At 36.1% G+C, this 26,611-nt stretch overlaps 1 protein-coding gene across 2 annotated transcripts in view; it reads right to left on the reverse strand.

The window, feature by feature from the left end:
- Positions 1-3,755: 3,755 nt before the first annotated feature.
- Positions 3,756-26,611, reverse strand: part of VIRMA (vir like m6A methyltransferase associated) — a 39,584-nt gene continuing 16,728 nt past the window's right edge. Inside the window, exons 6-16 of one of the 2 annotated variants that reach the window (XM_069541566.1) lie at positions 22,085-22,207; positions 21,235-21,507; positions 18,241-19,381; positions 14,401-14,892; positions 13,197-13,351; positions 10,244-10,326; positions 8,042-8,135; positions 7,353-7,897; positions 6,593-6,828; positions 5,872-6,124; positions 3,756-3,933 (exon numbers count right to left, since the gene is read on the reverse strand). In XM_069541566.1, the coding sequence (XP_069397667.1) occupies positions 3,880-3,933; positions 5,872-6,124; positions 6,593-6,828; positions 7,353-7,897; positions 8,042-8,135; positions 10,244-10,326; positions 13,197-13,351; positions 14,401-14,892; positions 18,241-19,381; positions 21,235-21,507; positions 22,085-22,207 (3,449 nt within the window). In that variant the 3' untranslated portion in view covers positions 3,756-3,879. Of the gene's footprint in view, positions 3,934-5,871; positions 6,125-6,592; positions 6,829-6,869; positions 7,898-8,041; positions 8,136-10,243; positions 10,327-13,196; positions 13,352-14,400; positions 14,893-18,240; positions 19,382-21,234; positions 21,508-22,084; positions 22,208-26,611 lie in introns of those variants that run through there. The other variant, XM_059994909.2, reaches the window with a different exon arrangement.

Raw genomic sequence — 26,611 nt, forward strand, 5'->3', positions numbered from 1 at the left:
AAGATTCCATGCTCCCAATGCAGGGGGCCCAGGTTCGATCCCTGGTCAGGGAACTAGATCCCACACACCGCAAATAAGAGTTCACATGTCGCAACTAAAGACCCCGAATCCCGCAACTAGACTCCACATGCCTCAACTAAAAGATTCCACATGCCGCAACTAAAGATCCCGCAACTAAAGATGCTGCAACTAAGATCCAGCGCAGGCAGGCAGGCAGAAATACAGAAAGACAGACAGACAGACAGACAGATAAATGGAAAGATATTTTTTAAGTACATACATAAAATAAGTAGATGAAAAAATAAACGTAGATTTGTGTATATGCATGATTTAGGACACATATATTTCCCAGCTCTAGCCAATAAGAAGAACCAAAATCAGTAACATAAGTTGAACAACAAAATAAATAACAATAGTGTTCAATTATTATACAAGAAAAAAAAGTCCATGAATCCATATTGATATACCCAAATAAGTAAATAAATGAGGGAAAAGTGATGAGTTCTTTCTTACAGAAGGACAATTAAATGAGAAAGGAATGAGAAAAATAGGAAATCACTATTAGAACACCACAGTAATAACTGCCACATGCCAAGATTCACTGATGGACAGTAAAATGAGTGGACGAAAGTTCTAAGTAGAAATAGGACATTTACATAGTCTCAAAGTATATTCTTCAAAATGTTTAGTACTTAAAAACAGAAAATTAGTAAGTTGGCTGTGCAGAATCCTGGCAGACAGCACCTCAGTCAAGTGACCGAGGTTAATATCATCACTAATACACTATGTATTTCCTGATATGATGTACTCACAAAGGTACACTGCCTCTGTAGTATCCTTCTCAATAAAGCATAATCTCAATCTAATTATGAGAAAACATAAGACAAAACTAAATTGAGGAACATTCTACAAATGCTCTCCAAAAATGTCAAGGTCATGAAAAATGAGGATACAGGAGACAAAGGATACATTAAAACTAAAAGCAAGGTAGGATCCTATCTTGGATCCTGAAACAGAAAAAGAACATTACTAGAAAAACTGGTAAAACCTAAATAAATTCTGTATTTTAGTTAATAGTATTATGCCAAGCTTAGTTTCTTAGTTTTGGTAAATATTCAATGGCTATATATGACATCAACACAAGGGTAAGCTGGATGAAGGGTATATCTGAACTCTGTACTATTATTTTTGTAATTCTTCTTAAAGTCTAATATTATCTCAAAAAATTTTTTTCTTGAGTGGGGCCTGCTTCAGGACTAGATGAAAAGTATATAGTGATCTGTTTATTTAAAAAGCCAGATCATACTACACCTCTGCTCAAAACCTTACAATGGCCCTTATAAGTAAACCTAGAGGCCCTTGATGATCTGCCCTCCCCACACCTACCCATTACTTCTCTGACCCTAGGCCCTATCATTTTTCTCCTTGCTTACTCACTTTAGGAGCAACCACCATGGCCTCAAGGCTTTTTCTCAGACAAGTTAGGCATGCTATTTGCAATGGCTCTCCCCCAGGATATTAACGTTTCACTCACCTCCCTCAGTTCTTTGTTAAAGGGCTACCTTCTCTGTGAGGGCTTCCCTGATCACCTCCCCATACTTCATTTAAATGACAACTCTCACCCTCACTTTGGCACTCACTATCCCTCTGCCCTACTTTATGTTTTTCTGTAACATACTATGTATTTTATTTACATGTTTAGCATGTGTCTACCTCTAATAGAATGAAAGCATCAAGAAGACAGGGATTTTTTTTTTTTTTTAACTAAATCCCCAGCACCTAGAAGAGTGTCTGGCCCAGAGAAGAGGGCATTCAATAAATATTTGTGGACAAAATGTTCCTTCATAATGTCTACTATGAACCAGGTTTCTAGGTGCTGGTGGGAGTACAGTCAAGCAAATAGTCCCTGTCCTTGTGCAGCTTATATTCTAGTGAGGGAGACAACCAAATAAGCAATAAGTCTATATAATGTAATGTCAAACAGTATAAATACAGTGAAAAATATAAAGGGGAATAAGGAATGGGGACACAAAGAATAGGCTATTTTAGACAGGCATTTAGACAGGAAATATATTGATACAGATACCTGAGTGAAGTGAGGAAATAAGTCCTATAAGAATCTAGGGGAAAAGCATTTAGGAAAAAAAAAAAGTCTGGAGGTAGGAATGAGCCTGACAGGGAGCAAAACTGAGGATAAAAGAGCTATGAGATAAGTCAAAGAGATAAGCAAGGGTCAGACTGTATAGAGGCTTAAAGATCATTATAGGGTTTGAATTTTATTTGCAGTGCAACAGGAAGCCATCAGAAGGATTTAAGCAAAACAGTGACACGTATCTTGTTATAAGTTTAAAAAGATCAGTCTGAGTGCTAAGAAAATGTATTTTAGGGGGACAATAGTTGAAGTAAGAAGAGAAGATTGGACGCTACTGCAATGGGTCATGAAAGAAAAGAGTGGACCGGATACGGGTGGTAACTATGGAGGTGGAGAAGGGTCATCAGATTCAGGAAGTATTCTGGAAACATAATGAACTGGACTTACTGATGGACTGGATGTAGGGAGTGAGGAAAAGAGAAGAATCAAGAATCTCGAAGTTTAATATTTACCAGGACAAGCAGGACAGAAACATGTTTGAAGCAAGAATATCAAGAGCTCTGCTTTAGCTCAGTTTGGATGCCCATTAGATAGCCAAGTAGAGATGTCAAACAGATACATGGGTTACTTGGAGCTTAGCAGAAAGATCAGAGCTAAAGAAAGAAAAGGGAATAGGTTATGATGACTTACATGAATCTAGCAGAGCCAACGACATCACATATCGTGCTATGGCAGAGGTATGCAAAGGGTATTTGTGAAAGCACCTAACCCAGCTAGGAATGGAGGAATCAAGGAAAGCTTTTTGGTTTTCTTGTATGTGTAACGTATGAGTCTTAAGGGATATAGAGTAAATATCCAGGCACTAGGAAAAAGGACATTCAAGAAGTAAAATTTAAAGACTTTGGTGAGAGATTGGGAGGTGGCGGGGGGGAGAACTTGGATGTTCAGCAGTTGCCATCAACTGAGAGAGAATACAGGAGAATAGACAGACTAAGCAGGTGGAAAAGGTAGCAGCCAGCACCAAGCACAGTAGCTGGAACATAAGTTTTCAACCAATGTTATAAGAATTAATGAGAGGTACAAATACATGTTTCCTAACCCTTTCTATCTCGTATTTCTACATACTTCTACAAATTCCAAGGAAAACTATGTAGTAGCCACTATCTCCCTAGTGAAGAAAATATGAGGGCATGGAGAGAGAGATGGGAGCAGAAATTACACTTGAGAGACTGAGCAGCATGAGATTTACATCATTTCAAACAAATTTCATCTCAGCCATTCCTCTAGAGAAAAAACACAGAATCAGCACTTTCAGCTTTAGGGTCCATAATATCACACTACCGTCATCTTTGAAGAACTACAAGTGAATGTACCAACAAAACAAATATCTTAGAGCATGAATTAATGACCCTGGAACAATTAAGATTTCCTTGTTAAATACTGCAAGATGCCTGCATTAATGTCTATCTATTCAATTTATATTTTTAATCCTAAAGATTTTATTATTAGCAATTTTCATTGCTAATGAATCTTTTCCATAAACACGAAATTTCTCCACATGAAAGAAATCATACCTTCAACCTTCTACAACAGCTATGAATTAATAAATATGGGGGGATTTAAATACAAGAGTATATTAAATTAGATAAAGCATTACCTTTTTAAATGAAATAATCCATAATCATGCTCTGCAAGAAACATCATTGTTCTGACACATGTCAGTAAACAGCTGTAACTACTCTCAGAGTTGGCTAGCACAGCCAGGAGACAGTCACAGATTGAGGCCATCAATTCTTTGTTTGGTAGAGAATTGGAGAGCTGCTCCAGTTCAGAAATAGAACCTTCAGAAGAGTTTGGCAAAATTAGTGCAATGTCCTGTGAGGGAGGAGGGGAGTTGGGAAAAAACAATTTTTTTAAATGATTGTCACTATCACTTAGCGTTTTTATTTCTGAAATACACAGCAATTAGTAATTATCAAAAAACTATGGTTACTGTCCCATCCCAAACATAGATTCAAACACATTAAGAACAAAGGAGTTGTTTTGTCCTTCTATAAAGGTTAATACAAGGATACACACCTAAAGAAATAAAGACAAATATGTTGTTTCACAGTATTTTACTTTATGAGACCAACGCCTTACCACTTGGCAACTGTGCCTGACTCACAGTATTCTTATTTTAAAAGAACATCTCTCTGAAAAATTGTTCCTTCTGGATTACACTGAGTGTAATTTCTATCTTCAGATGGTTAGCTTAGTACTTTTGGTACTAAAATATTTTAAATTACTGTATTATTCATTCATTTGAATATTTTTTAATTTATAAAGAAAGCATCAGAGAAATAAATTTTAATAAATATATCCATATTTGAATTACAAACAACACAAAAAGAAATGGATGGAGCAAAAAAAACATTTAGGCACAGTCTTCCAATATTTTCCTGTAGTTTTTATATACGTTTAAAATTCAAGTTTTTCAATGTCAGCAAGTTTACCTAAAAATAACTAAAAACTCACACTACTCTTTTTATAGAAGTAAAGCAGACATTACAGAAACATTTTTAAGTATGTGTTATCGCCTTTAATCACCTCAGCACACTGGAAGCAAGTATTCAACTTGGGTTAGAACTATAAAACAAAGCTTGAATAGAACGGAAATATAATAAGGTGAGGCCAGCCAAGAAAGAGGTTTAAGTGATCAGGGCAGCTAGGATGCTAAAGTGTAACTCATCACAGTCATACAACCCAATGTGAACTACATTAACAAACACCAGTTGACTGCACATTCTGAGGTATAAAGACTTAAAATAAGCCTTTTTACCTGGTCCAAAACTGTTTTCTACCAGATCCCCTTTTTGTGAAAACAAGTCACACCAAAAATGTTCCTTCTTGAGTGTTAAATGTAACCAAACTGGGTGTTGGTTAGCTAGAAAAAGGTAATCTTCCATGATGGGATCCTATTAAAAATATTCTGCCTGGAAAAATCATATTTGATTGATTTAGATAGTAGGAGCATTCTGACAAGCTAAAATGCCATTAGGCATAGAAATCTCCAAATATCGCAATAACAATGGGCTCTAAAAGTTAAAACAATTCGCATTAATTCATGGAACTATAAACTGGAAGTCAATAATATAAACAGCAGGAAGAAATACTACTACTTTTAGTCAACGTCTTTATAGATGTTTATAGCACAGTAGTCTGAAACACACTAAAATGTAGTAGCCTGTGACGCCTTCAAAAGTTGTCCAGGGACTTCCCTGGCGGTCCAGTGGTTAAGACTCCATGCTTCCAATGCAGGGGGCGCGGGTTTGATCCCTGGTCAGGGAACTAAGATCCCACATGCCGTGGGGCACAGCCAAAATAGATTTTTTAAAAAATTGTCCAAACAAGAAACCATGGTATTAATTCAACCAATCACAAAACTATAATATTCAAGAGTGAATTGGTGTATAATATAATTAGAAGGAAAATGAACATACTAGACATAACCAACCCCAAATAATACAATGGCACGTAAAGTAAATATCCAAAGACAGTGTCTCATAAAGAAAATGAAAAAAGCTATTCAGAGAAAGCTGTGAAGTACAAAGTCAAAGAAAGTTATATAGCACCAAATCATTTTATTGTTGGCTCACTGGTCACATTTATCTCCCTAAACAACAGTAAGAGTAATGAAACAGATGCGATCTCTTTGTTAACAGACAAGATTTACATCAAGAGAAGCTTTTAAGAAACACATACACACAAAAAAAATTTATAAAAATAACTATAAATACCTGATCACAGAGAGACTGCAAAATGGATGTGATAAATTCAACACACTGTTGGCGAATAACACTGTCTCCAGGAGACCGCACCAAAGCCAACAGATCCTGGAATATCTCTGCATATCTTTCATCACCTTTAATAGTTCCATTAATTAGATGCAAAATAGCTAATTTACAAGCTTTGTGTGAAGCCAGAGCATCAAGAAGAGCAAGCAACCTGGTGGTTTGGCTAGTATACTGTTTTTCTTTATCTTCTGAAGTGCTGAAATAAAATCAACACATTTAGTGAACAAAATTCTTGATTTTAAGGCATTACTTAATCATTTGTTTTTCAACACATATCAACTTACACAAATCTTATATAAAACATTTCATGCCTTGGGTATCACAACTTCTCTGGCATTTTACAATTACTATAAAATTTTGTAAATTCAGGTTTTTAATAATGTATTTTCTTAAATCAGAGTACTTCATAGCTCACCTTTCAAACACCCCAATCTTGAAACACGTCAAGATATCTTGCACATGAAATAATGACATAAAGTTTCCTAATTAAAATTAATCTATATTCATGTGTCTGTGTGTCTGTATATATGTATATGTGTATATTTATATGTACACATATTATCTGAGCACACTAAACCCTGGTTTCCAAATTCTAAGTTAAAAAAAATGAATCTGTGTCAAAAGTAACTTGAGGAAAAAAATTTTTAATGCAAAATCAAAATACCTTTGCAAGTCTTCTACAATCAAATCCAACACAGTTCTCATAATCAGAAGTGCAGTTGGTGAGGCAAGGTCACACAATTGAACACAAATACGCCGTAACATATGTTGAATGGGCTGGCAGGTTGTGCCAGAGAAAGAGCGAACTATTTCTTGGAGCAACTTTGCTTGAACATGAAGGTGCATGCTCCACAATTTTCGGGTGTTGAGTGCCACTGATATATCATGTGACTCAATAACCTGTTAAAAAAGTATAATGTGTACGTAGATTTTTAAAAATATTTATTTATAGTCACAAAAACTGTTCAGGAAGAACTGTTATGAAAAGAACATCTTTACTGTATACTTAAAACATTTAATTTTCTGTTATACAATTAAACATTTGCTTGAATTCAATGCATCTAAAAAAATCTTATTGTTCTCAGGTTAGCAGTCAGTAGAGCAGAGTCCATTGGTGAAGCAACCTAGTTAATGGCAAATTCTAACACATGATAAAGGTGGGGGAAAAGGATTTAAAAATAACAAAAGTACAAGTACACATAACAGCATAATAAAATTCACATTAACAAAAATTTATTTAAAATGTTACTCCCATATTTCCTTAATGACCAACTTGCTTCAGTTTTATCTCACCCTCATCCAGTTATTTTATGTCTTTCTTAGGGGAAGGAGATGAGGGTTTGTTTTTTTTAAACAAAATCACTGGCTTTTTAAAAAGTGTTATTGCAGTCATTTATAAGATGCATGTTATATGGAAGTGATACCTGAGTTGTTTGCATGGGCAATGGTAGAGGCAGCAGCTCTGAAAGGAGTATGAGTCCAGAAAAAAATCCTTCAGGAACCTTCAAGATCGAAGAAAGAACTTCTTTTAACATTAAAGACCAAGTATTGTTGGCCAGAGTCTCTTCTGAGATTGTGAGCTTTTCATTAACTCCTTGTGTAAAAGTCAGTAATATATCAATGATATCATTCTGAATTTTCTGTTCATCACTATCCAAACGACCTGAGAGAGGGATAGAGCACAGGAGCATGTGTAAAGTCACAAGTGCTGAAGGGACACGCATGTCCTTAAACTCAAAGGATCCACCTCTCAGGAGTTCCGTTAACATAGTTTTAAGAAGAGTAAGTGTGCAGCGAGCCATTGAAATAGTAGTAACTCTGTGAAGGGTGGTCCCCATGTTGACATGGAGTCTCCAAGGCTGAGTCAGAATACTGTTCAATTTTTGCAGCACCCGAATAAAGGTGTCCATTCCTTCAGCAGAAAAAAGCTGAATGACAGCAAGATTCCATTTCAGGTCTTTCTGTTGACCTTTATATAAATAAGGGAGAAAAAAAAAAAACTCTAATTACTTACATATTAATCATTGGTTAAGATTTTGAATATTTTATTTAATAAATGATATTTATACTAGGCCTAAAAAATAGTAGTTTTTAAGCACAGTAGCCACATTACCTTCAACAGGAGGTGGTGGACATGCCACATTACAGAGAACACGCAAGGCAGTAGTAAGGCCAACTCCTTCTGGGGTCATCAAGTTATCAATATTCTTCAAAAATAAAAATGAATAGAAAGTTTAATTTCTTGGTACCTATCAGGCCCAGAGAAGGTATTAGTTAAAAATATGAGTTTCAAGTTAAGTACTTACATCATTTTAAACTTCTTAACTAAATTTAAAACATGAATAAGGCTAATGAAGTTTATAAAGGTTATATAATCTTTGGCATATGTTGTACCATATATGACATTTTGAACATAAAATGAGTAATTGCAAACACAAGTATATTAAAAAGTACTGACTAAAACAAAGGCTACATACAGATTATGTATGAAACTCTGTGGATAAAGAATTTAAAATAGCTCCTTTTTCGATACTCTTACTATACATCCTCTTTCCCAAAAAGGAAGAAACGACTGATTTTACAAAGCCCTGTGGGTACTAAAGCTCTTCGAAAATTGAGGAAGCATGATGGAATGTTTTAACACTACATAACATACATTTTGAAAAATGCAGATACCACAAGAATCTAGTTATGATGGCCATTTGGGGCATGGCTAGAGGAAAAAGAAATACAGTTGCCTATGTCCTTAGCACCTGCCCACGCTATGCTTCCTGGCAACAAATAGTTGTTTAAGTTGCTTTATTTTTGTAGTTTCCAAGGAGCAGCATATAGATGGCTAAAAAAAACTTAAAAGAAATAGCACTTTAAAATGTTACTAATTCAGCTTCTAAACCTCAGAGGAGAAACCTAAAAATAAGAAAATCCTTTTCCTCATATGTTTCCCACCTTAGGTTATCTTTTCCTCTAATTTCTTCCTTGCTGCCTTTCAATAATTCACAAATTACATAAGGCAGCAGGGAGCCACAGAGTGAAGTTTCAGTCTTAGATCAACTGTCTTTAGTACATCTTAGGATGAGAGTCATTTATAATATCCATAATTAATGGGACAAGGATTTACACAAAAATTAAAACTCTTAATTACAGTATGTATTCAAATTTCTACTACTGAACTTTTTATTGGTTAAGTACTTTAAGTGAAACCATCTGATATTTATTGGATACTTTATATATTCTCCTAACCATGCACAAGTACCCTAAATACCTGACCATCTAAATTTACAGGACACTACTGTACTTCTGCTTAAAAAAAGACCAAACATAATGAAAAACTCTAGATATCATTTGAGGCATAAGGAACAGAAGAATATGATGACATTATAGGAGGAAAAAGTACTCTTAGGGGAGATGGAGGAAAAATGAGAAGGGAGACAAGTTAGTGAAGAAAAATCTGAAGCAGATAAAACCAAAATAGCTCTTTGTTGGTGGGTCAAAACAGCAAAAGATTAGATAATATACATACATTACTTCAATAACACACTGCAGCTCCAAGACCAAGGTGGTTTACACACACAGACACACAGACACATACACAACACATATAGCTCATCTGTTAAATGAAAAAGGAGATAATTCAAGGTCCATTCTGCCCCGCTAGTTTAAAACTTTTTATGCATCTATGGGCACTTTTAGCCCTTCTTCCTATGATACACATTGGACCAGCTAAGGAGCAAAGAAAACTTTTCAAACTTCCAAAACTAACTATGCAATGATTTTAATGAATTTTTTCATTATGAATTACTTGAAGTGTATATGCATTTTTCAACTGTAATATTATGAATTATATGATTTTCAACTCTCATTAATTACTTCAATTGCAGATTTAACCATCCCAACTTAACAGAACTAGTCCCCATTGCAATTATCTGGAACTGACTCTACCAATTTTTAAGTACAAATTTTGAGGGAAATTCTTTTCCACTAAAGTTTAACTATAATTATATGTTACATTATCATAGCATTTAACTTTAAAACACTTTTGTAAATGTCATCAAAATGGTAGGTGATAATATTCCTATTTGAGAGGGAAAAAAGTAGGACAGAAGCTGGTAATAGAAAGCAATAAAGTTGTGTGCATCTGTGTTCATTATACACACAATTACATACCCATCTATACCCAGTACCAGTCTATACCCACAAGACGAGTAAATCAATCAAGTACACTTAACTGCATTACCTATACAAGTGATTTAAAACAGTATTACTATATACTACCGCACAGTTCTGTAAAATCAAGGCACTTTTAAGTTTTACTTACCTGTTTAACATATTCAATTAGGTTTGGGATGCAGTTAATCTCAAATCTAAGGTTTTTCAGAGGTTCAAGCCACTTGCCAAGTTCTTAAAAACAAAAACAGTAATTCATAATATAATATTTTAAAATAAAAGCCTTTATAACAAAGCCTTTAAAACAAGGGAAGTAAAGGTATTCTTTTCCTGAGAAAAACCATGGTTTTAGATTATCAGATCCATGTTCATTTCAATAAACTAAATTTTATACAGGAATGAACTTATGTCTAATTATTTAAACAAGCTTTAAAATGAAATGAATGTCCTACTATACTGGCTTAGAAATAAAACAACCCAATCCAAAAATGCGCAGGAGACCTAAATAGACATTTCTCCAAAGAAGATACACAGATTGCCAACAAACACATGAAAGGATGCTCAACATCACTAATCAGTAGAGAAATGCAAATCAAAACTACAATGAGGTATCACCTCACACCAGTCAGAATGGCCATCATCAAAAAATCTACAAACAATAAATGCTGGAGAGGGTGTGGAGAAAAGGGAATCCTCTTGCACTGTTGGTGGGAATGTAAACTGATACAGCCACTATAGAGAACAGTATGGACATTCCTTAAAAACCTAAAAACAGAACTACCATATGACCCAGCAATCCCACTACTGGGCATATACCCTGAGAAAACCGTAATTCAAAAAGAGTCATGTACCAAAATGTTCATTGCAGCTCTACTTACAACAGCCAGGATATGGAAGCAACCTAAGTGTCCATCGACAGATGAATGGGTAAAGAAGATGTGGCACATATATACAATGGAATATTACTCAGCCATAAAAAGAAACGAAATTGAGTTATTTGTAGTGAGGTGGACGGACCTACAGTCTGTCATACAGAGTGAAGTCAGTCAGAAAGAAAAAAACAAATACCGTATGCTAACACATATATATGGAATCTAAAAAAAAAAAAAATGGTCATGAAGAACCTAGGGGCAAGACGGGAATAAAGACACAGACTTACTAGAGAATGGACTTGATGATACGGGGAGGGGGAAGGGTAAGCTGGGACAAAGTGAGAGAGTGGCATGGACATATATACACTACCAAACGTAAAACAGATAGCTAGTGGGAAGCAGCCGCATAGCACAGGGAGATGAGCTCAGTGCTTTGTGACCACCTAGAGGGGTGGGATAGGGAGGGTGAGGGAGGGAGACGCAAGAGGGAAGAGATATGGGGACATATGTATATGTATAACTGATTCACTTTGTTATAAAGCAGAAACTAACACACCATTGTAAAGCAATTATACTCCAATAAAGATGTTAAAAAATATATATATGTATATATTAAAAAAAAGAGGTTACCACCCTTAGATTTTTGGTTTCTGAAAACTTAAAACATTTACATGGTTACATCTAACTATACTGAATATTTTTGCAGCAATCAACTTACAACATTAAAAAAGAATTATAAAATTGACTGCTCATAAACCAATATAATAACATAATGTTTATTCACCTAATGCTGCCACTGATTCCCACACCCCCAAAAAAGCATACACAAAATGTATTCATTTCTAACAGGATCAAACCCATGAGGAGACATATGCCGAGTGCCTTTTCCCTTATCATGAATTTTAAATTTTATCAATTTCCTAATTTGCCTTTACGAAGTTAAAAGTAATCACTATCACCCCAAAACTAATAACAGCAAGCTTTGTTTATAAAAGAAACACATGAAATATACCATTTACTGCAACCGAACTCAAAACTCTCCTAGAAGCTATGCCGTAAAACCTATACTTTATCACCAAAAATGTTTTTAGAAAAGCATTCTCACGTAATAAGTTCCAGACACTTTATAGGAATGAATGAAGGGAAGTGCAAATAGTAGTCACCCTTCCTTGGTACTACAATCCTGAGGATTACAACTGTTTACATCTGAGTATTTTCCTACGGATTTTTAAATTAACTCTTTCATATATGTACAATATATAGTGTTCAAATGAAAGATATAAGGAATAATAAAACAAATACTAGTGTACCCATCACACAGAAAATGTAGTAAGGCACTAATACTACCTTTGAAGACGCTGCATACCCTCCTTTTATAAAGGCATACTTCAGGGGGAAAAAAATCTATTTTCAATATAGAAAATTGAGTGCAGTACCCAACTTTTACTGGTGGTATCGCACATAAAATTTAGGATTAAAAAGAAAAGAGGCCTGGGACTTCCCTGGCGGTCCAGGGCCAGTGGTTAAAACTCTGCACTTCCACTGCAGGGGGAACGGGTTTGATTCCTGGTTGGGGAACTAAGATCCCGCATGTCGTGCAGTGCAGCCAAAACAAAAAAAAAAAAGAAAGAAAAGAGGCCACATGCTATCATAACATTTACTCAATGTTATCAAATTTTCTACTTGGCAAGGTCAGAAAGCCAAGAACCAAAATAAAATAATAAAAACTTGTAATTAAATCCCTTAACCTTTTCAAGACTGCCCACATAATAAGGTTTGCCATAAACTTCATTCAACATACATTTAGAAAATAATGTTCATATTCATCATTCTTCACTTGAGAATAGCACGTGTTAACCACAAATGGATTTCTAAGTTGTACTTACAACAGTGTTGTACTTAGAAATACATATATAGAAAACACACACACATGCAAACTATAAACAAAACTGAACTTCTGAGTTCATCTTTAATTCTACTTTGATTAGGAACTTCAACCACCCAGAAATTTCCATGGCTTTTCAGAAAAAGGTACTTTGAACAATTTCCTAAAAATCTTTTTAAGAACACCATATAAAATACCTCCATAAAAGGTATCTTAACTTTCAGAAAATTAAAAACAGGGTATTACCAGGTATATTATCAAAACATGATAAAGTACTAACTACAGATATTCAAAGGCTTTTTTTCTTCACATATCATAAATGCTTAAAATAACTTCAAGTACCATACCTTGCAATTTAGCATTATTTTCATCTGCTTTACAAAGCTTCAAGAGAGATGCTGCATGCTGTTCTAGCATTTGGACATCACTGGAAGACTGAACCACCACCAAAATAAGTATGCATGCATAATTATAAGCTACTGACTTCTTAGACTTGGAATCACTGAAACAAAATAAGGTTTTAAAGTTTTTGATATGAAAATAAATTTTTAGGAACAATTTTTAACATTGTTTTCTACTTGGTTTTAAAGGGATCAAGGAATTTCACAATGAAACATGACTGACTTCCTGAAAACAGGAAATCGCACTTTAAAGTTTCACCTTCAATTCACCTGAAACCACTACTTAAAAGTATGTAATAACGAAGCACATGCATCAAAATGGAAAGTGAAATTCTATTAAGAAATAAGATCAGAACAATGAAATATATTAATAAGTGTACTTCATTAGCAATGAAAGATTAGGAAGTACACTTCATCGGTCTCCTTTAAAATGGTTGTTCACTCTGGATAAATAGGAACAAGTGTGATGAATCAACCTACCACCATGATTATTCAGACTTCCACTAAAGAACTGTTAATATACAGCTAGACATAGAAGTCACTGTTGTTTGCCTTTTACAGGTCCCCCCAAAAGATCCATCACTCAAGGAGTCATATCAAGACCCCGATGCAAAGGATGCCACTGCTTTGCATGGCATGAACCAGGAAGAACATGTTTCTCTTCTCATACACTAAAACCCTCTGCCCTATAGGGCAAGTTCTTGAAAACTACTGTCATTCTCAATCCCCCTCATCCAGTCAAAACACTTCTGAAATCCGAGCACCATGAATAGCTTAGAAGGTATTAGCTTAGAATACCTTAGAATAGCTTAGAATAGCTTAGAAGGGCAGAAGACAGCAAGATAGCCCTCATGACTCTTATGGTATACGTATGTTCCTGTACCTTAGGATTCCCCTCCACAAAAATTAGCAGGAGTACTACAGCTGCAATCTTTGTTAACACCGTGATGAAACTGGAAGAAGCTGCTATTTCATTTATTTACAGCCACATCTTAGAGATTTCACCATTCTAATCCTTAATTAAGAAGTTATGTGTTATGTCAAAAAATTATAGTTTTTATTTTCAAAACACATTCTTTCAAGAAACTACCCCATTAGTGATGTGGTTTTCCAATAAAATAGAAAATTTAAGGATTAAGCATAAAATTACCCTAAGGCTTCTTTGGAATAGTACTCCATTAGAGTAATAAGACTTTGGAGATTTTTCTCAAGACTGAAAACATGGCCAACAGCTGATCTTCCCACAGGATTAAAAGTAATCAAGTAAAGATTGTGAAGAGTTCCCAAGAGATCTGAATGGTCAGTTTCTTCACTGGCTGTACAACGCTGAAAATGGCTGAACAGTTCTGTAATACACTGCAAAGTCTGTGTTGAGTCCTGTAGCCACAAGGCAAATGCATCATCAATAACACCATCAGATTGGAGACCTTCTTCTTCATCTTGATCATAAAGGTGACACAGAGCTCGGATCAACAAATTTGTTGCTTCATATTCTGACATAAAAAAAAGAAGACCCTTTTGTGACTGTGCAAGAAACTTTAAAACATCTTTTGTGGCTTGCAGCACACCAGGGTGTGCACTTGTTACTGGAATTGACAAAAGCAAGGTAACCAACTCCAAGAAGTGATGACTGTGAAGATACCTGTAGAAGAAGTAATAAAATATATGTTAAGTCAGTGTAAAACATTCTTCATTTATTCAATATTCATTAGACAGGAGAGAGGTAAAAAATTTAATGGCAATAATCCTTATCTTCAGCAATATACTGCTTTAACTAAAATAGTACTGTAAGTAGCAAGCCTTCTATCCACTAGGCCAAACAAAAGTGAAAGTTCTGTAAGGCTTTTTCCTAGCATTCAAAGGATGTTTAATAAGTAACTGTGACAAGTTTTCTCTTTCCAGAATCAACCATGACTTTAAAATCTGGGACTTCCTTCCAGGCCACTTATCAAATGCTCCTTCCTTTTAACCATGGTCCTACTCAACCCATGGCATATCGGTATATCTGAATTAGTATATCTAGGGAGAATATAGTACATATATCATAAAGAACTTATAGTATATTCAGATTTACTATAGGTAGTATATCTGAATTAGTACCTCTAGGGGGAAAAAACCTCAAATTATCAATTTTCAGTATTTAATACAATAGACTCTTTTATCAAATCCAAGAACCATTTTTTTAGTACCCATAGTTTTAGTAGAAAAAGTCTGAATTTACCTAACACCCCTAAATAGACCCAACTGCTACTGACAGAGTACTTTCACTGTCCTAAAAATACTCTGTGCTCCATCTATTCATCCCTCCCTCCTTCCCAATCCCTGGCAGTCACTGTCTCCACAGTTTTGCCTTTTCCAGAATGTCATATAGTTGTAATCACATAGCATAAAATTGCCTCTTCAATCAATTTCTGCTTAAACTCAGGCTTCTGTCATGATAAAAACACCTCCACTAACTTCTTACCACAAAGGTGAACATTATTATGCTCTAAGAGCATCCTTAACCACCTCATGGAATGTTCAGAAAATAGTTAACATGGCAGGCCTCAGAATGTTTATTCTTAGAAAGGCCTGCTTGCAAGGTTGGCCCTTGGCTGGCCTCTGGGGACCTGGATTTTGGGAGGGTTTCCGCCCATCAACTGGTAAGAATACTCACTGCACCTAAACTGTTTATGCAAATAATATGGTTTACGCTGAACACCTGCTTTCCTTTTGGGAGTCTGGAATTCTGATACATGCTAGGTACTGGGTGCCTACATGGCTATCCCCCAATAATAAGCTTGGATGCTGAGATTCCAATGAGCTTGCTCAGTACGCAACATTTCACACATGTCACAATTTGTTGTTGGAGGACTTAAGCGGGTCCTTTGTGTCTAAATGAGGAAAGGACTCTGGAAGTTTATGACTCGTTTCCCCAGGCTTCGTCCCATGTACCCCTTCTCTTTGCTGATCATGTTTTGTATCCTTTTGATATAATAAATCGTGGTCGTGATTACAACACAGTCCTGTGACTCCATCTAGCAAATCTCGGGGGTTATCTTGAAGACCCCAACATGGTACATTAATGAACCTTGCCGTCACTTCAAACTAATCCTTCCAAAATGTAATTATTTATTTCAAAATTCACTCTCCCTCCTAATTTACCAGTTTCTGTCCATAAAACCACAGTTCCAATAGTTACCTTGGCTAGAAACATCAAAGCTCCTTCTTACTTTCTCTTACTAGGTTCAGTTGCCAAGTCCTAGTAATGCTTTTTCACAAACTCTCAACAGTAGCACAATATCTGTCTTCCCATTTTCTGTAAATGCCACTATATCAGGCCAAGTACTTAGCACAACACCTACCACCTAGACTCTTCAGACAGGCTTATCTACCTAATAACTCCAATTTCTCTTCCATTGCAATACATCTTGTAACTATAATATAATCTTAGAACACTACTTTGATCATACCAGATCTGCTACTCCAAAATATTCGAGATCTTCCCACATTCTAAAAACAAAATCCCTGGGAATTCCCTGGCAGTCCAGTGGTTAGGACTCAGTGCTCTCACTGCCAGGGGCCCGGGTTTGATCCCTGGTCAGGGAACTAAGATCCCACAATCTATGCAGTGCAGCCGAAACAAAAACAAAAACAAAAATCCAAATTCCTTAGTGCACAGCATTCAAAGCCCTTTATTTCCTAAAGTCTGATACCCAAACATACCTCCTCCAATTATGGGGGAAAAACAAGACTTAGTAGGCCATTAATTACTCGTTTCCCCTCACTGACTATTTGAGAGCTTCACCCTTTTCTTATACTCAGTCACCCTCAGTGCATGACTTCAATTCCTACTTTATCAAAAATAGGATCAATGGGCTTCCCTGGTGGCACAGTGGTTGAGAGTCCGCCTGCCGATGCAGGGGACACGGGTTCGTGCCCTGGTCCGGGAAGATCCCACGTGCCGCGGAGCGGCTGGGCCCGTGAGCCATGGCTGCTGAGCCTGCGCATCCAGAGCCTGTGCTCTGCGACGGGAGAGGCCACAACAGTGAGAGGCCCTCGTACCGCAAAAAAAAAAAAAAAATAGGATCAGTGAGAAGTGCCTTGTCTCCTCTACTGTCTCCACACTACAAAGATATCTGTATTTGTATACATATAAGGTTTCCTTTCTCTTGTTCAAAGCCAAACTCCTACTTTGTACTCTTGACCTCATCTCCTACCAGACCTTGCTTTAACAATTATCATCTTACACTCCTGTAAGAACTCAAACTAAGGCAAGATCTGATAGTTTCAGCTAAAAACAGGAATGGATAGGTACAGATTTTAGAAAGGACAAGTACTGATTTTCTGTTAATGCACTATGTTCCAAAGCAAGGCAAAAAATAATCACAGAAATAAGGAATAAAATAATAAAAATGCAACTTTTGCATTTAGTTGAAAAATTATTTACAGGCAAAATGCCAAAAAAGAAACTCTCAAAAATTAAAACAAAATTTTAAAAATCTACCATGGGTACCTAATAATGGCAAAACTGTACCAATAGATAACTAGAGAGTTAGATGGCAGAAACAAATGGCAATTAAACCTTTAATATATCTTTAACCAGGACTGTAAAATTAATTTAGTAAAGTATCAGTTTAATCTACAATGTATTACAGTGATAAGGTACAAAAAGGTTTACACTGAAAAGCTCTCTCCTTCCTGTTCCATCCTCTTTGTACCACCTTCCCAGAAGCCACTCAGCGGTTTCTCATTTATTCTTGCTCACAGACATGCTTATATAAGCACTGTTGTTGATTATTACTATCTTTAACTTAAGTTGCTACTACAACTTTAAGTATTAACTAAATATAGCTCACCCACAGTAACATATTTCTCAGTTCCACTTATTTTAAAATATCAAGTATCCTTGACCTACAGACAGAGTAAAAAAAAAAAAAAAGAAACCAACCACATAAAATTGCCTCTAATGACTGGTAAAATATATTTCCCAAAGCCAAAAATGTCTTACCTAAAGAGAACAGGGTATGGATCATCCCTCTCTGGTGGTCCAGTAATACGTGCCATTGTTGGGAAAGACTTAACAGGAGGTTGGATCATTGTGTGAGGTGCAGTTTCCATTAAATGAAAAACTTCCTCTAAGAGGTTAATAAGCTTTTCTATTTCCCCTTCACTTATATTTGAGGATTCCAAAAGATCCATATCCATTGAAGCCTCTACCTCATTTTCATATTCTGGGTTTGTTCTCTCAAGTCCAGTGTCTGTATCATGATCAGCTTCACTGTGGTTAGGAACAGAAGAAGTCTTCTCTGCTAAATGGTCACCAAGTCTTTTAATCTCTGACAAAATTTCATAGAAATGGCATTTCTGAAGAATAGCTGAACCAGCAGTGACAACCCTCACAGTCTGATCTAAAAGTATGAGCTCCAGCAGTTTTTGATAGCCACTTTTTTCACTCTGCCTACTTCTTAAAAATGCTTCCATTCCTTCTGTCATACTAATGACACTGTCCAAAGCTTTAAATGCATTTAACTTAAGGGAAGATGAGACATGATCAGCAAACAGGAGCTCAAATAATCCACTGATCACTCCTGCTTGTAGCAGTCCCATGACTCCTTGGGCCCCACATTCTGCCAGTGAGGACACTAATTTGGTCCCAGCTTTGAGCTGTCGGACATTTAAGGCAATGGGTTGGCGAAGGGCTACTTGTAAATTTAAAGCTTGCATGGTCCAGTCTATCAACTGGCCAAGGGCGTCTTGTTTTGTGTTTTTCAATTGCAAATAACTTAATCCTTTTATTATTAAACTTGGAATTTCTTCTAAAGCTGTTACCCATTTTGCACCTCTATCTTCTTGATACAAATCCAACAGTTCAGTTAACTTCACTGAGGCTTCTACTGCCCCTGAATTTTCTTTATCTGGACCTTGATCCTTCATTCTACTGATTTCAATTTCAAAAGTAGTCTTGTATGGACAGCTGAAGTATAAGAGTGGTACAAGCTCCCTGTCATATGGATCATACGTCATAGGAGGAACTGAAGCTAAGTCTTCAGCAGTGTATTCAACATCAAAGTTTGGATACTTAAATGTTTCACGTTCCAAGTCAGCAATTCCATCTTCATCACTGGAAATTTGTTCATAACCGTCATCCCCTGAAAATCAGTTTGAATAATATTTAGTTGTTACATCATTGTTGTTTAATGCAGACCAATCTGGTTTGTCAAAAAAATCATTTAATAGTGTGGCAAAAAATAAAAATTAATGATTTCCTCAACAAAATTAATTTCTGCCCCAACATCTTATCAACAATTACTAACATTTTATAGTTTCTAATAGAATAATTATGGAGAAACTTCATAAGCGAAGTTTTCTATTATATCTGTTCAGCTTTACAACTAACTCTGCTACAGATCTTTTCCTCACAAAATTAAATTAGAAATGCCTCAAAAAACAAACCAAAAATACCTCTTTCAGGAGGAAAGAAATTAAGCTTGCCCTCATAAGAGAGTATTTTTAAGATGGAAAAAATAAATTGATAGGCCAAAATTATTAAATTAACTAAGAATTAGTACCATAAATACCAAGTTACATCTATTATTTCCAGAAAAAACATTCTATGTTCTTTTTATAACATGAGTTTCATATTCCTTCACTTTCACTTCTCTGTATTTACCTGTCACACAGTTTCCTCAGTTCTGTATTATGTTTTTAGGGAAAATCTGTTCATATAAAGTGCTCAGCTTTGCCAAAACAAAGAGTTTTCATATTATGACACATGCAGCTTTTTCCTCTATTTATTAATACAGGACTAGAAGTAATATAGGACCAGAGATGGAAAACTTGTTGGTTTTACTTTTTAACACTACTATTACCTGGCCGTGGTAAAACAGAGATGTGCAATTACAGCCTACAGTATTCCTCAAGTAACAGCCCTCTTTTGACATTCTTTAGCTCAAAACAATTTAGCCATAGCAATACACTCATATTTGAAAAGGAAGGGCCTATAGAGACTTGACTCTGGAATAACCACCAGATGTCTTCTGGTAAAAATCAAATTAACCAGCCTCATTCTCTCACCTTCTCTATTAAAATGTCCTCTGATTAACAAAGCCTGCATGAAATCTAACTACTACTTGCCAGTCAAACACAATAAATCTAAAAAGCATTTTGTGGTAATCTGGAAATGGGGTAAGCTAAAAAGATTATCACTCAATAACCCAATTATTTATATTGTGTAAAAGGGCCACTGTGATACTAGAATGGTCCTCTCTCTCACGTAGAATGATGCTCACCTGTACTATCTTATAAAAGAAAAAGGCAGATAATCTGTCATTTTACATAAATACTTTAACACTACATTCCATTTATTGGAGAAATTAAGAGCCAATTAGCTTAAGTATCTCTTTTTGCTTTCAAAGGAAAAATAAAGCCTAACTAAAGGACTGCATAATGCTGCCATATGTCCCTGTGTAATTGAGATTTTTCCTTCTGAATTTCTAAAAATAATGTAGCATTTTGCCAAAATATCTAGGTGGCAGACATCTTTAGCAATTCCACCCAGCTTAAAACACCACTCCTTTACTCTCAAAACAGATCACCAAATCCCTAATCACCATGTATTTGCTGCATATTCCTGCTTCCCTGGACAAAGCTGATGGTATCAAGGGGCAGCGATACCATAGCAAGCCAAAGAGACTCTCTCTCCCAGAAAACTGGATCTGGATCTGAGACACAGCCAGGTAGTTTAGACTGGCTGGTTAAAGAGAGGAGATTAAAGATGTGGGGTGAATAGAGATATAACAATTCGTTAACAGAATATAAATTAGCAACACAAAACAAAGAAGAGACGGAAATCCCAGCTCTAGTCAAGTCTTAAGGCCCAGCTACAATCTGACTCAGGTTTCTTGAAAGCCATTTATCTCTGCTACAAATTCTTCTGCATTACTAAAAGCTACATCAAGCTAGTTAGCACTTAAAACCTGAAGTCCTAGCTAATTTAACCCACCTTCACCTTCTTCATCTTCTTCACCTTCTTCCTCTTCATCTTCCTCTTCCTCCTCAGGGATACTATCTACTGTATGGCGATCATCCTCATCCTCATCCTCTTCTTCCTCGACATCCACATCATCTTCATCATCTTCTCCTTCTTCTTGTTGTTCCTCTTCTACTTCTCCTTCATCAGAATATTGACCTTCCTGAGGAACAGAATTCCGATCAGGAGAAATGGGCTCAAAGTAATCTTCTCTATGAGGAGCATCCTCTTCCTTGTCACCAGACACTGAAAAATTGAGGTTTAAGGCACAGATTATTTTAACTGTTTAAATAACATGAGGCAGAAGGATTGGATACTGCAACTACTTAATGACATTTTGGATGATTTAGCTCATAATTAATAAAGTATGCTTTATTAATTATTAATAAATATTAATAGTATTAAACATACTTTAAACAAAGTATTAAATAAACACAGCTCATAATTAATAAAGTATGCTATATTATGTTCTAATACAATAATCCTCTTCTTTTTTAGCTATTAAGTAACTATACAGATTTTTATCTCTTCCAATACCTACTGTTTATTTTTACTGGTGCTGTTCTGTACATACCACTATAGCACATTAACATTTTATTTTCAAAGTAATGTTGCTTCAGCTTCGAATTAATTAACTGATTTTTTTTTTCTTTTAACAAATTCACTTGCCAACAAAAAAACACAAGAAAACACTGCGCAGAACGGGGGCAGAGGATATTCATCAAGATTTGATTACCAGCATCTAATTTTTTTTCTTTAATCAAAAAGTACTATTAACATTAATCAAGAGGGGGAAAATAAACTATCACTGATATATTTCTACCTGGCAATGGCATGGGATCATCCTCATCATCATCAGGTGGAGGGGGTCCTGGTGGAGTTCTTGGTCCCCTTGGCTGTGGTCTTGGAGGGCTTCCATTAAACTGATCTTCCTTCTCTCCATCAGCTAATTTTATTAGAAAAAGAAAAAGGACTTTCAAATGAGTAAGTATAGTGAAATAAATGCAAGACAAAAATGCTATTCATCATTTGAGTTTTCATCTTCAGAATTTATTAACTTTTTCCTTCCTGACGTGTAACAGAAATTTTGCTAATTAGTTTATAATGGGAAAGTTAGAATTTTTGATGTCCCATATACCAAAATATAATGTATGTAACTCTTGGGCATTATCCCAGAAAAATGGAGACTTATTTTCCTGCAGGAAGATGTACATGAATGCTCATTATAGCTTTATTTGCAAAAGTCAAAAACTGGAAACTACCTAAATGTCCTTCAGTGACTGAAGTTAAATAAATTATGATACATCCACACTATGTATTACTACTCAGCAACAATAAAGAATGATGTAATACACACAGAAAGTAGATAAACTTCAAAGAAATTATGCTGAATGAAAATAGCCCATCTCAAAAAGATCCCAACTTCATGATTCCATTTTGTAACATTCATGAAATAATATAATTACAGAGACAGAGAATAGATTAGTGATTGCCAAAAGTTAGGGACAGGTGGGATGGGTTTGCCTGTAAAGGCATAACACCAGGGAATACTGTGATAGTACAATCAAGTCTCTTAATTTTGGTGGTGGTTATGCAAAGCTAGACATGACATAAAATTACACACACACACACACGTATACATGTATAACTGGTGAAAGGTGAACAAGCTCTACAGATTGTAACAAGGCCAATTTTATTTTGATATTGTACTAGAGTTGTAAAAGATGTTAACTAGGGGAATCTGGGGATGAGTACACAGGACTTCCCTATACATTTCTTTGCAACTTCCTATAAATCTATAATTATTTCAAAATAAAAAGTTAAAAACATACACACATACATATATATGTGTACGTATATGCAATACATGAGCTTAAGTGTCCATTTTAAAACAAGTCAGCGAGAGTGAAGTCAGACAGAGAAAGACAAATATCATATGATATTGCTTATATGTGGAATCTAAAAAAAATGGTACAAATGAACTTATTTACAAAACAGAAATAAAGTCACAGATATAGAAAACAAACTTATGGTTACCAGGAGGGAAAGGGGGTAGGGGATAAACTGGGAGATTGGGATTGACATATGCACACTACTAAATATAAAACGGATAACTTATAAGGACCTACTGTACAGCACAGGGAACACTACTCAATACCCTATACTCTATAATAGGGAAAAGAATCTAAAAAAGAGTGGATATATGTGCACGTATGACTGATTCACTTTGCTGTATACCTGAAACTAACACAACATTGTAAATAAAAATTATACTCCAATAAAAGTTTTTTTAGAAGTCAGTAAATTTTTTATCCACTTGTCTTTTTTTATTTTTTTATTGAAGCATAGTTGATTTACAATATTGTATCAATTTCTGCTGTACAGCAAAGTGACTCAGTTATACACATATATATTTGTTTTTATATTCTTTTCCATTATGGTTTATCCCATATTGAATATAGTTCCTTGTGCTATACAGTAGAACCTTGTTGTTTATCCATTCTATATGTAAAACTTTGCATCTACTAAGCCCAAACTCCCCATCCACCCCTCACCAACCTTGCCTCCCCCCTGGCAACCACAAATCTGTCCTCTATGTCTGTGAGTCTGCTTCTGCTTTGTAGATAGGTTCATTTGTGCCATATTTTGATTCCACATATGAGTGATATCACAACGGTATCTGTCTTTCTCTTTCTGACAAGTCAATATATTTAACAAAATTTTAGAGTAACTACTTACCTATGTCAGATGCTGTGATAAGGCTACAGACAATAGGAAAGATCAAAGAAACTACAAGCATAGAAAAGATAAAATTAACAAACCTTTAGCTAGACTCACCGAGAAAAAAAGAGGACTCAAAATCAGAAATGAAAGAGGAGATACTACAACTGATACCACCAAAATACAAAGGATCACACCTAACTACTATGAACAATTGTACACCAACATATTGGACAACCTAGAAGAAATGCATACAGCCCTAGAAACATACAACGTACCAAGACTGAATCATGATTAAATAGACTATCTGAACAGACCAATTACTGTAAGGAGATTGAATCAGTAATCAAAAACCTCCCAAAAACAAAAGTCCAGGACGATACGTCTTTACTGCTGAATTCTACCAAATATTCCAAGAAGAATTAATACCAGTCTTTCTCAAAGTCTTCCAAAGTCGTTTACAAGGCCAGCATTACCCTAATACCAAAACTAGACAAGGATGCCTCAAGAAAAGAAAGTTACAGGCCAATATCTCTGATGAACATACATGCAAAAATCCTCAACAAAATATTAGCAAGCCGAATTCTATAATACATTAAAAGGATCATACATCATGATCAAGTGGGATGTATTCCAGGGGTGCAAGGGTGGCTCTGCATCTGCACATTAGTCAATGTGATACATTAACAAAATGAAGGCTAAAAATCATATGATCATCTCGACAGATACAGTAAAATCATTTTTCAAAATTCAAATTCATTTATGGTAAACACTCTCAACAAAACAGGTATAAAGGGAATGTACCACACCATAACAGGCCATATGTGACAAGCCCATAGCTTTAACATCATTCTCAATGGTAAAAAGCTGAAAGCTTTTCCTCTAAGATCAAGAACAGAACAAGGATACCCACCTCTTGCCAATTTTATTCAACACAGTGTTGGAAGTCCTAGCCAGTGCAGTTAGGCAAGAAAAAGAAATAAACAGCATTCAAATTGGAAAGGAAGAAGTAAAACTGTCGCTCTTTGCAGATAACCTGATACAGGTACACCCTGCTTTTTGGAAGTTCATTTTATGCCACTTCACTTTTACAAAAGACCTATCTTAGTACGTGTTTTCACTAACCAAAAGAAATCCAAAGTGGATTTTCACTTCTACAAAAAAATGTGAAAAGAGAAAATAAGTGTTAAGCATTTGTTTTGCACTGAGCTGTTATAGAGGCAACATAACCCCAAAGAGTGAGAGTGGCACTGCCAAGCTCCTTCCCTGGCAACTACACTCAGCATCTCAGCATTTAGCCACCATAGCTTTGAACTATGTCTGTGAGCATCTGGGCTTTATCTCAATTTATTTTGTGCGTCCATTAGCAAGATGTGTCTTCGTTTTATACCATTTTGGTGTATGAAAGGTTTCATAGGAACACTCTATTTCAGACAGCAGGGGAAACCTGTATAATATAAAGAAAACCCTAAGGACTCCATTAAAAACCTATTAGAGGGACTTCCCTGGTGGTCCAGTGGTAAAGAATCCACCTTCTAACGCAGGGGACGTGGGTTTGGTTCCCTGGTTGGTGAACTAAGATCCCACATGCCACGGGGCAACTAAGCCCACGCACCACAACTACTGAGCCTATGCGCCTCAACTAGAGAGCCACGTGCTGCAAACTACAGAATCCACGTGCTCTGGAGCCCACACACCACAACTAGAGAGAGAAAACCCACCTGCCACAACTAGAAAGAAGCCCATGCACTGCAACAAAGAGCCCACATGCTGCAATGAAAGATCCCTCATGCTGCAATGAAGATCCCGCATGCCAAAACAAAGACCCGATGCAGCCAAAAATAAAAAGAGATAAAAATTTTTTAAAAACCTATTAGAACTAATAAACAAATACAGTAAATCTGTAGGACACAAGATCAATACCCAAAAATAGGTTGCGTTTCTATACACTAATAATGAACTATGAGAAAGAGAAATTAAGAAATTCTCGGACTTCCCTGGTGGCGCAGTGGTTGGGAGTCCGCCTGCCGGGGCGGGGGACATGGGTTCGGGCCCTGGTCCGGGAGGGTCCCACATGCCGCGGAACAGGTAGGCCCGTGCGCCACAGCTGCTGGGCCTGTGCTCTAGAGCCTGTGAGCCGCAGCTGCTGAGCCCATGTGCCACAACTGCTGAACCTGCGCGCCTGGAGCCCGTGCTCTGCAGCGGGAGAGGCCACCGCAATGAGAAGCCCACGTACGCAACAAAGAGTGGCCCCTGCTCGCCGCAACTAGAGAAAGCCCGCACACAAAAACAAAGACCCAATACAGCCAAAAATAAATAAATAAATAAATAAATAAATAAATAAAAAAAAAAAAAAAAAAGAAATTCTCATTTACAATTGTATCCAAAAGTATAAACACTTACAAATAAATTTAAACAAGGACATGAAATACATGTATGTTGAAAACTACAAGACACTGATGAAAGAGACTGAAGGGGACACAAATAAATGAAAAGATATTCTGTGCCCATGGACGGGAAGAATTAATACTGTTAAAATGTCCATACTAGGGGGAATTCCCTGGCGGTCCAGTGGTTAGAATTCCACACTTCCACTGCAGGAGGCCTGGGTTCAATCCCTGGTCAGGGA

This window comes from Delphinus delphis, chromosome 17 (genome assembly GCF_949987515.2).
Source record: "Delphinus delphis chromosome 17, mDelDel1.2, whole genome shotgun sequence".
In the NCBI taxonomy this organism is placed as follows: domain Eukaryota; kingdom Metazoa; phylum Chordata; class Mammalia; order Artiodactyla; family Delphinidae; genus Delphinus; species Delphinus delphis.